The sequence below is a fragment of the Pipistrellus kuhlii genome, unplaced genomic scaffold (assembly GCF_014108245.1).
Source record: "Pipistrellus kuhlii isolate mPipKuh1 unplaced genomic scaffold, mPipKuh1.p scaffold_m20_p_1, whole genome shotgun sequence".
In the NCBI taxonomy this organism is placed as follows: domain Eukaryota; kingdom Metazoa; phylum Chordata; class Mammalia; order Chiroptera; family Vespertilionidae; genus Pipistrellus; species Pipistrellus kuhlii.
The window spans coordinates 153,834,122-153,845,152 of record NW_023425404.1 but is presented as its reverse complement, the minus strand read 5'-3'; the positions used below and the strand labels follow the sequence as shown (position 1 = coordinate 153,845,152).

Here is an 11,031-nt window from a genome sequence, read left to right as displayed (position 1 = left end):
ATTATAGATACATAAAATTATAAGAATCCTATCCCTTTCATCATTTTAAACTCTACTGTGGGCCCTCTGTCCAATGCCTATGGGCTAGCTAGATTGGTAGGTGGTTGGAGCAGTGAAGCCACCCTTCCATTAGAGGGATATTTCTCTTTATGATATCTTGAGAATTTCCTTGTTGTTGCTACTGCTCTGCTTTTAGCTGTCGGCGAGCACATTCGTCCTGTCCACTTTCCTGCCCTACTCTGAGGAGATGGCTTGTGCAAACATTTCTCTGAAGACAATCTGAATACATATGTGGCTCATGCGACAATAGACTAATGCTTCTCAAGGTGCCTTCAAATTACTTAGGAGTCCGACTAAAATGCGGGACCTGAGATACTGCCTTTTTAACAAGCTCTTGAGGGAAGCTGAGTGTGCTTTTCTGTATGGACCACAATCTCAGTTCTAAGGCCCTTAAAACTTTTCAGTTTTTCTTGGGTCTGGACAGAACATCTAGTTTGATTCTAAAATCATGGAAAAGGCCTTCCGTATGATTTTCTCATTTTCCCTAAGTTTTTATATATCTGATCATAAAAATCAGTTTGGCACAAATTAAGTTATATATTTTTATGTTTGCAAACAAAAGTATTTCTAAAAGCTATTTAAAAATAAAATGTTTCCATTTGGGCCCCAAATCTATCAGTTAAAAATATTTCTCTTTTTGCCTTCCAAACTTTTAAAATGTATACCTCTGATGTAAATGAGATTGTGGAGTTATACTTGAAACTTCTAGAATCATCTGGTTACCAGAGAGCTGCACAACCTCCAACCCCATCTTGGGGCAGGCAGGTATAAGACCCTTTGGCCGGTATAAGCTAAATCCAGAGCTCTGGGCATTAAAAGGAGAAAATAAAACTTTAGAATTGCTCTGGAATTAGCTCCTTGACCCAGCAGCCCTATTCCAACAAGAGTCAATCATGGAATTTCTGAAGTATGGTAGCAACCATACTTCAGTAAAAACTGATCTTTGAATTTTAATCCTGCTATTCTGGCTTTTGCACTCAGTAGCTCCAGGAGTTAAAACTGCAGATAACCTTTAGAGATTCACTTTGCTCAGCTCTGCTTCTGTACTATATGCTATCATAAGATAGGTCCACATTCCTACATCCAGCAGAATGTGGCTGGGAATGACCCTATGGGCTGTTCCCAGACTTTAGAATTTAAAATTTAGAACAAAGGAAAATTTTTAAGTTTAATCAATTAGCAGCCTATGATGGTTTTATTTTGACTCCAGGGTTCAACCCCACAACAATTTCCTAGATTTTTCAGGTACCTTTGTCACTAAGCTCTTCCTGTTATTATCAGCATCATTCATTTTTGCTCCAACAAGGGGATATATATGTAATAGAGGTAAATGTAAAACCCCTACACTGGGTCTCAAGATCAAATTGCAAAAAAGTATAATGCAACAGACATAGAAAATTGTGTTCTCTATCAATTTAATATAAGTGATCAGGATACAGTTATTCAGTCTAGGAATCCATTAGTAGAACAATAGTGCCTAAGGCAAAAAAAAAAGGGGGGGGGGAAAAGGACCAGCTTCCTCTACTTTGTATTTGGTAAAGCCATACTTGTGATTGTATGGTATTCAGACGTGTGTGTATGCCAAGGTGTGTGTGTGTGTGTGTGTGTGTGTGTGTGTGTCTGAGTCACAGAGGTATGGGAAGGCAAAAGAAAGGGCATTTGTGATTTAGGAGAAACAATGAAAAAGATAAACAGGTTTAAAAAACCTGTTAACACCTATAACACATAGAAATATTTACCTTTGAAGGGTATACATGTGGACTTTAGAGTAGAAGCTAGTGAGACATCGGTAATGAGTGGATGGATGAACATATAGGCACCTAGTGAATTCATTCTATGTGCTAGGCATTCTGCTGAGAACTGTACATATACAAAATGTTATTCCCCAATCAAACTGTTAAAATGAATGTGATTCCCATGTGAAAACTGGCAAATAGTAGGCATGAATAAATTAAGTGACCTGTCCAAAGTCATTGACTGGCTGACCTCATAGTTTGTGCTCTTAACCTCGAGTTTATAACCCCGGCTGACAACCACAGAGTTTCCCTGCTCAGATTTCCCTCAAAGAAATAACTCGCTGGCCAGCTGTGAAAAATGCAGTTAACTGACAGCCTCCAGCTGTTAGCACCCCCAGGATCTGCCTTGCAGTTCTACCAGAAGCCATGATGTTTTGAGAGGCCCCAGCTAGTGGCTGAGCACAGCAGGGGTGGTAGGAACTGGACATCCCTGCCCATCATGGACTCCTCTAATACACAGTCTTCTGCCAGGAGTTCCCCACTGAGTTCTCACAGACTTTATCAGATCAGCATTGCAGTCTGAGGCTCTCCTTACCCACTCCTTCCTCCTTCTCCCTTTTATCTATTACAGAAATTATTCTGAAAAACAAAACAAAAACTTCCACTACTCCACCATCCATACTCAGCATCTGCTTCCTGTGGGACCCAACTGACATCTGACATACCCTGTCTTCAAATATGATATGAAAGAGCATTTAGAATTGTCGTCTAAATGGTGATAAGGGCTTAATTAATTAGGACAAAGTGATTGAACTATCAGGAAAACAGCATATATATATATATATATATATATATATATATATATATATATATACACACACACACACTAGTAAGTCCTGAGCACAAATCCGTGCACCAGTAGCTCTCTGTGGGGCCTGGCTATTCTGTGCCCGCTGCCCAGAGGCTCTTCATGGCCCAGAGGCCCATCTGAGGCCAGGTGGGGAATGCTTGCCTTGTTGTCGTGGCGACAAAGCAAGCATCCTGGCAGGCTGCTCACGCTGCCCGCTCTCAGCACCGCCCCTGGGAATGGGGGACTCCGGTGGGGGCTGAGAGGACTGGGCACCACCATCTTGTGGCTATGGGCACTGCCAGCTTTGTGACGGAGTGACAGTTAATTTGCATATTACCCTTTCATTAGATAGGATGCTTTCTGATAACTAGACCTGCCCAAACAAATAGAGCGGGCTGCCTGAAGACTGATGAGTCTTCTGTCCCTGCAGTCATTTAGACCAGCCAGAGAATGGTTGTTGTTAGAAGGTTGCATGACATTGCTATAATCCCTGTGTGACAACTGGCACACCTAGGATGCTAAACATCCACAATACAAATGGAGCAGCAAAAATCAAATTCTCGAGAAAGCCACCTCAGAAAGACCAAACCTCTGGTTTTCCCATGGCCCAATGGGTCTGGTTTCATATATGCACACCAACCATTGCCTACATATTACTTCTTCTTCTTCTTCTTCTTCTTCTTCTTCTTCTTCTTCTTCTTCTTCTTCTTCTTCTTCTTCTTCTTCTTCTCCTTCTTCTTCTCCTTCTTCTCCTTCTTCTCCTTCTTCTCCTTCTTCTCCTTCTTCTCCTCCTTCTTCTCCTTCTCCTTCTCCTTTTAATCAATGGAATCCTGGGAAGTGACTTAAGGCAGCAGGTTGATTGTTCCCATGGGTTATTTGGCTAGAGGAAAACCAAAGTGCACATATGCTCTGTTAAACACACTGAAATATGAGTTCAGTGTCTGATGAAATTCTAATGACACCTTCCGCTGACTCCCGGTTCTTAAGCTCAATAAATGGGTCCCCCGGCCAGAAAGATTTAATTCCTCCGTCCCTTCATCAAGACACCAGCATATCAATGAGGGGACACATACTCTCCCCCTTCCAGCATTTCCATAACAGTCAGATAAGTAATCTTACGTTGCAGATTGTAAAATAAGAAATAGGAAAATCTGGTAGAAAAACAATCATCAGCACAGGGATCTGTATATAAGGAGATGCTCATTAGATCTGTAAATATTTACAGGACGCTCTTGCAGGTGCTGGGGATGCAGTGATGTGTCTGACAGCTCCCAACTGCGTGGAGTATTCATTCAAATGCCTTTGAGAAAGTCTGCTGGCCCTTCACTGAGGGAAGCACTCAGAGCCACGATCGCTGATAGCGATCCTAGAGAGAGCGCTGTGGGGCCTCCAAGCTGATCTTTTCACCCTCTCTCCACACCCCCAAATTCCTGTAGTACCCTTGCCACTCACTATCTACATTTTCAAGAAACATTTCATTCTACTCATAGTGCTTTGAAGCAAATTCATAAAATTTGCAAGAGAAGTTACAGAAAGTAATCTCAGCAACATTTGTGGTTTTTTAAAAAAACAAAACAAAACAAAAAAACTGATGATACAGCTGACCTACAGGAGACACAGGCAGTGGGAGGGCCCTCACTGGTGTAAATAAATAGGCGTCTCTGGGCTGAGAACCCACAGCAGAGACTCAGAGCTGAAGTCTGAACTCCACCTTCAGGCAGAATGAGGTTCATCCCCGGGTGTCTGCTTCTCCTGCTGCTGATCAGCAGCCTCTCTCCAGCCCACGGTGAGAAGCTGGTCGCTGTCTTTTGAACAGAAATGGTCTTCAGACATTTCTTTTTTTTTCTTTTCAATTAGAAAATGGGGGGGGGGGGCAATATGACTTGGGGGGGAAACTGCTCACTGTTGCTAGATTTCTAAAAGTAAGGTACTTAAGAATTCAACTTTTGGAAGCCTTTGTATTGTTATGATTGTTAGCCATAGAAGGAGGGGTATGGATGCCCACTGTCCCCGTGACTTATCCTTGGTTTGTCTATTCCTGGCTTTTCTCAGATGCAGCTCTGCTATCACTAATTCTTTCCAGGTATCTCTCCTTTGCTCTGTCAGTGCCACCCCTGCTGACCAAACCCTTGAAGGGATTTAAAGATTATGAACTCGACTGGTTGGTCTCCTGCAGGGAACGTCTGATGCAATTCTGTATGTTTAGCACTGACACGAGCCATTATTAATACCGCAGGAGTACTTAAGTACAAGCTTTCCGCAAAGAAGCAGGCTTCCACGTTTAAATGGGAAGGCGGTCTTAATATGTAAATAAGTTTGGGAAAGAAAATAAAAATTAAAAAATGAATGGGAAGGCGGTCTTTGTGTAAATAGACACATATCTAGTTGAAGTGGTGACTTTTTATACACCGAAGGGATCAGATGCATGTGCAGAATGATTCACGCGGCTATGGTTTAGAGGACAAATTTCCTTAAAATGCAGAGAATATTTTTTCAATGATTATTTTGCAACACATGTTATTTTCATTATTCAAGACCCTCATTTCTTTCCTCCATTGCTCCTGGGAAAGCCCTCTGGTCCCATTATGCAGTTTGGACGTTGGGTGAAATACAACATTCTGTGGTATTTTAGTTTTCGCTCATTTGCTTTCTCCACTATATTATAAATACCTTGAGAGTTGAGTCTCTTAGATTTGCAAAACCATGTCACGCATGGTGGTAGGCACTGGGATTAAAGAGGGAAGAATTCATTCAAATGCCTGAGATGGGTTACTTATAGTACTTTTCTAGTACTAATAACTTGTTGGATAAAAATAGCTTTGAATTTTTGTTTTTATTATTGGCTTTTGGATGGTATTTCCTCAAACAGAGGTTGATAGGTGGTGACCTTGAGTAGGCTAAGAGGGAGCGCTTATTACTGCTCTGGGATGAATTTTTGTGCTCCATTTCTAAGTGTTTGGAGTGAAGATCAGATGATTTCCTACTGCATTAATTATAACTATAGTGATTCTCAAATTTTAATATTTGGACCATGTCCGGACTGCCAATATATTTCTGTCACAAACTTCAGTAGGTGTTGTGTTTTCTACAAAACTAATTTTATTTTTTTAGATTTTGGTAGGAAATGTTTGAAAATAAATCAAGGCAAGCAGAAATACTGACCCTAAAGGAACACGGGTGGAAGCACCAACTTGACATTTTTAAGTCTTCGGCTGCACTGTATGAATGACTAGTAAAGTTCCTGTTATGAATGATATGCCAAAGGGGTTGAAATAATGGATTCTGTGTTCACAGGTGTTCTGGAGGCCTGGAACACGAACTTCAAGTGCAAGTGCATGAAGTCGGTTTCACGCCTGAACAAGCGCAGCATCATCAGCAACATTTCCCGGGTTGCAGCCTATATGCCTGGGGATCATTGCCCACGCAAGGAAGTCATGTAAGTTACAAGAAAACATATATGTGATTCCTGTCTTCAGTGAAAATCAGATCATAGCTTCTATGTAGTATTTTTATTTTATTTTATTTTTCAATTACAGCTGACATTCAATACTATATTAGTTTTAGGCATTCAGCATAATGGTGAGACATTTGATATAATTTACCAAGTGATCTCCCTGGTAAGTCTAGTTACCCACTTGATACCAAGTATAATTATTACAATATTATTGACTATAGTCCCTTTGCTGTACTTCACACCCCATGTCTATTTGGTACCTGCCCATGTGTACTTCTTAATCCCTTCAACTTTCCCACTCAGTCCCCCAAGCCCCACTCCCTTCTGGAAACCATCAGTTTGTCCTCTGCATCAATGAGTTTGTGCTTGTTTTGTTTGCTCAGGGTTTTTCTTTGTTTTTTGGGGGGGTTTCACATACAAGTGAAATTATGTGGTATTTGCCTTTCTCTGTCTGACGTATTTTACTTAGCATCATACCCTCTAGGTCCATTCATTTGTTGCAAATGATAGGCCACATAGTATTCTTACCCAAGAATCTCAAAGTGATTAACTTTGAGGGTCACTAACAAGTCTCAAAAACAAATAATGAGAATAATAATAGAACAATGAGCATCAGCAATATTTGTTCAGTGCTTGGCAGGCATTCACTCATTTTATCCCTCGGTCCTTCTCTAAGGTATGTCTACTGTTATCATTCCTTCGAAGATGCAGAAGTTGAGTCGTAGGGAGGTTCAATAACTGCCCTAGGCACACCATTCCAATGGGACAGAGCCAGGACCATACTCATATGTTTCCCATTCCCAAACTCCTTGAATCCACCACATTCAAACTGCCAGCAGATGCAGAAATGTTGTTTCCCACCAAGTCAAAGAGCAAGAAAAGAAGATTCTACAACAGTCCTTGTCTAAAGGTCTATTTTACGGAAATGCCCTTTAGTTTTTTGTTCTGTCAATTTGATCCCACTCTGAATAAAGAGCTAGGCTAAGGGGACAGTAGTGGCTGCAGAAAGTTTAACAGATACTTTTTCTGTTATGGAAATGGTATGACCCCTTGCTTCCGGGACCCTCCCTTTTTGTAATCCCAGAGAAATCTGTGGCTACTTGCACCATAGCATTTCCACATCACATGAGATGGGACTGCACCCTGCATGCAAAGACCCTGGCACAGCAGTAAATTTTCAGTTAATGTTAGCTGCAATGACTATACCCTTATTGTTGAGACAATCAGGTTTGTACCCCCCCTTTCACTTCTGCCAGAAGTTTTTTATAGACAGGGATCAGATATCATTCATCCCTCTATTCCCAATGCTTTATCCCTTACCTGGTATGTACAGAGGCTCAACAAATATTGGATTGGTACTCTGAATGTTTTAAATGGAGTTTTAGATCTTTTTGCATGTCACTACTTCGAACTTTGGTTTTGCCTTCCTGGGTCTATCTTTAATGAACCAAGCACTCACAATGCTTAGTAGGCACGGCGTCTTTCTAGGGATTTGACAACTTTGTCTTCATCGGAAGCTCTCTCTTTGGACTTCTTTAGATTTTTGAAATGTTTGTAAACAGCTCACTTTTTTTTTTTTTTTTTTGGTCCCATTTAGATATCAATACTTTGGACTTCTGACTAATTATTTTCAACTTGTTAAAAAACAAAACAAACAAAAAAACAAATTAAAAAAAACACCACACCATAATATAAAAAATGGGTCTAAGCTTTTTCATTAAAAAGGCATTGTACTTTCACTAAGGGGTTTGTCAGTGAAAGTTCTAACTAAATCACAAATGTTGTCCTCAAATTCAGAGCTCTGAGGTCTAGCCAGGCACTATCTGGGAGCAGCTCCTCTGTTGGGTAGAAAAACGAGACTTATTTCTTTCTACTCCATTTCCTTGGCCGTGAGCCAAGGCTCTCACCTCACAGTCAGAAAAGTAATGCACCGTAGTAATTTTCTCTGCTTTCACTTCAATCATCCTGAAGTGATGAAAATGTAATTTCATATCTTTTCACCAAATTCTGCATTACTAAACTATAACCAGCGATAGAAATGAAAGATGCAGGTTATTATGAGACACTCAGACCACTCAGGGGGTCAAAATAGTGTGAGTCCAGATGACCAGAAATTTGGTTTTCCATAATGAACTCAGAAACCAAATTGGAAGGCTCTGCCCAAGATTCCAGTTGTTCTATGAACCTTGACCTCTTACAATTCACTGAACAAGGGTGGAGATTCAAAGCCGGGTAGCTGGATCCTTGCTGTTTGCCATTTTATAGCTAACATAAATGACACATGAGGAAATTGTATTTTGTTCAGCCACGCCCATAAAAAGCAGATTTTCTCAATTGGCCATCACCTAGAAGACCTCACTTCTTCTACTGCAGGTAAACATGCAACCGTGTGTCTGCCACTTGGTTACCATTCTGATTATGCCCATAGGAAGCTGTGGCAACAAGAGTGGATTCTGGAGTCAGATAACCTTCATTCGAATCCTGTTCTATCATGTGTTTATTATGCAATCTTGGGAAAGCTACCTCATATACTCATTAAGCCTCAAGTTCCTCATCTGAAGGCAAGGAAATAATAGTTCCTCCAGCACAGGACTTGCATTAGGTTAATTGAGATACTTTATGTTACCTGCTGAGCATAATGCCTGGCACATTGTCAGTGCTTGCTCAAGATCAGCTATCAATTATTGTTGCTGTTTTAGTTATCACTTAATTTCTTAGAGCGGTGAGAGCCTCACTGCCTGGTAGCTCAACCAAAACATGCAGATGTCGCTCAGGGCAATCAGCTCTGTAACCTCTCCCACATTAAACTTCATGGGAATTTTTTTTTCAAATAAAAGGTCCTGAAAAGAGTGTGCTTTATAGACTATTTTGTTCTCCCAAGCGCAATGGCCAAAAACATTTAAAAATATATTGTGATATAGCTTTAGGAGTGAGCCAACCTCGGAGTCAGCTATTTGGTGTATCTCCAACTGACATAAAAGCTGTCAACAAAACATTAACCTCTGGCCTGTGAAATTCTGTCAGCTTTGTAGTCAGTTTCACCAGCTCAAACATATGCTTCTGCAAGTGGTGTTCTTCTTATTCCTCAGACCTCAGGCTATAAATCACCTACTCCAGATGCCTACCTCTAATTTTGCTTCCTCTGAGAATAATTATTTTTACATTCAAATCTTACATGCAGGATTGACTAAAATGTAACACGGGTTTACTTTTATTTTTGTTCATTTTTCTTCCAGAGTCTGGCTGAAGAATGGGCCAGCTCTATGCTTGAATCCCGAATCTGAGTGGACACAACGTCTGTTGAAGAATGTCCAGAAGTAAGTCATGGGTAAAAAGGGTTTTCAGATTCTAGTTTGCACTGAGGGTTTTCCCTTTCCTGGACACTCAAAATGGGTGCCATTAAAAAATCATTTTTAATATGTCTTTATTGAAGGGGAAGGGAGAAGGAGAGAGAGGGAGAGAAACATCAGTGATGAGAGAGAATAATTCATCAGCTACCTTCTATTCACCTCCCACTGGGGATCGAGCCCAAAACCTGGGCATGTGACCTGACCAGGAATCAAACCATGACCTGTTGGCATGAATCTGGGTTTGACGCTCAACCACTGAACTACACCAGCTGGGCATTGGGTGCCATTTTAAACTTATGAGAAGTTCCTAAGACAAATGTCAATTCTTCATTATTACTTATCAGATAGGGTTAGGGCGACTCAATTCTAGCAGCTCAGTAAACTACACTGGAAGCCAGTATCCACAATATTCTTTGCTTGATATCTGCAGGGGAAAGCCATAGCTTGTAGTCTTTCTCTAAACATGACTGTCTTGTTTATGTTTTTGTTTCATCCAGTTTTAGGTCCAACAGCCTGCCAAGTGACAGAAAGCCCACATAATAGACACAGAAGGCCTGATGCCAATATTCCAGCACGGACACCTGCACCCCTCCTCATTCCTGCTCGCGGTTCAGTTTTATGAGCAGTTGAATCTTTTTATTTTTTATTTTTTAAAGAGCTTCCCCATACAAGCAAGCATGAAAATATATGTAAAAATCACCCTCTGGAGGCTGATATGGCAAACCTGAAGTTTTTGAATAAAGTAGTCTAATACTTGGAGTTTGCATTCTTAAGTTCCATTTAAGTGTCTTTTGATAATATATCTATTGTTGAATGCTAAATTTTCCTATAAAAATAAAGGCATGGAAATTTAAACCTCAAATCTGAACATCTGGCTTGAGTACGAAGGAAATGAGGGAGGGTTTTTCAATCATTTTATACCCAAGGAAAAGCAGGCTTCCATAAGAGACTGAAAAGCTTCCAGGGAAACCCACAAAACAGCTTCCATTTAAAAGCTCACCTTTAAGAGGATGGGGTCTTTGTCCTACTTTTAAAGAGTTCCCTTATAGGAGTTACTATCTTAGATAAAAACCAGTAACATTCAAACATCCCCATTCCTAAATTCATAGTATATTCTGGAAAGGCACTTATAGGGTGATATTCAGATGTATTCTTTTATATGTTTGATGACAGATGTTTTTACTCCCATCTTTTGCACAGAAATGTTGTTGTTGGTCTCTGGTACCCACTTCTATAATGCTTCTAATTAGTCTAATGCTATTCAATAAACTTGATCAAACATTTTACTTAATTATTAGCAATTCATTCTTAACAGAGCATTTCCTCAAATGTAGACACTCTCTGAATCATCGTTGTGAACAGCAGAATTTCACCATGTTTATTTTTTATTTGCATGCCTCTTACTGCTTACAGATTACCTAAATTACATGGCAAATTGTGAGTGAAGTTTTTGCTGAGATGAACACAGTGGGACAATGCTTGACTCCTGGAGCTTCTTTCCCTTGCTCTACCCAATTTCCTCCAGAAATGTTCAATCTCCTACGAAAGCCCATTTTCACCGTCTCATAATATTGATCCTTA

General features: G+C 40.3%; 1 protein-coding gene across 1 annotated transcript; it reads left to right on the top strand.

The window, feature by feature from the left end:
• Nucleotides 1–4,281: 4,281 nt before the first annotated feature.
• On the top strand, nucleotides 4,282–10,741 carry CXCL13 (C-X-C motif chemokine ligand 13). Its single transcript, XM_036445132.2, has 4 exons — nucleotides 4,282–4,432; nucleotides 5,941–6,082; nucleotides 9,337–9,417; nucleotides 9,954–10,741. Exons 1-4 carry the CDS (start codon nucleotides 4,369–4,371, stop codon nucleotides 9,988–9,990), a joined length of 324 nt encoding a protein of 107 aa, XP_036301025.2. The 5' UTR covers nucleotides 4,282–4,368; the 3' UTR covers nucleotides 9,991–10,741.
• Nucleotides 10,742–11,031: the final 290 nt, after the last annotated feature.

Bases quoted from the DNA above. Each gene is read 5' to 3' on its own strand.
- CXCL13 (XM_036445132.2), top strand. From the start codon at position 4,369: ATGAGGTTCATCCCCGGGTGTCTGCTTCTCCTGCTGCTGATCAGCAGC. The intron at 4,433-5,940 runs GTGAGAAGCTGG...CTGTGTTCACAG, and splicing joins CAGCCTCTCTCCAGCCCACG to GTGTTCTGGAGGCCTGGAAC. The intron at 9,418-9,953 runs GTAAGTCATGGG...ATCCAGTTTTAG, and splicing joins CTGTTGAAGAATGTCCAGAA to GTCCAACAGCCTGCCAAGTG.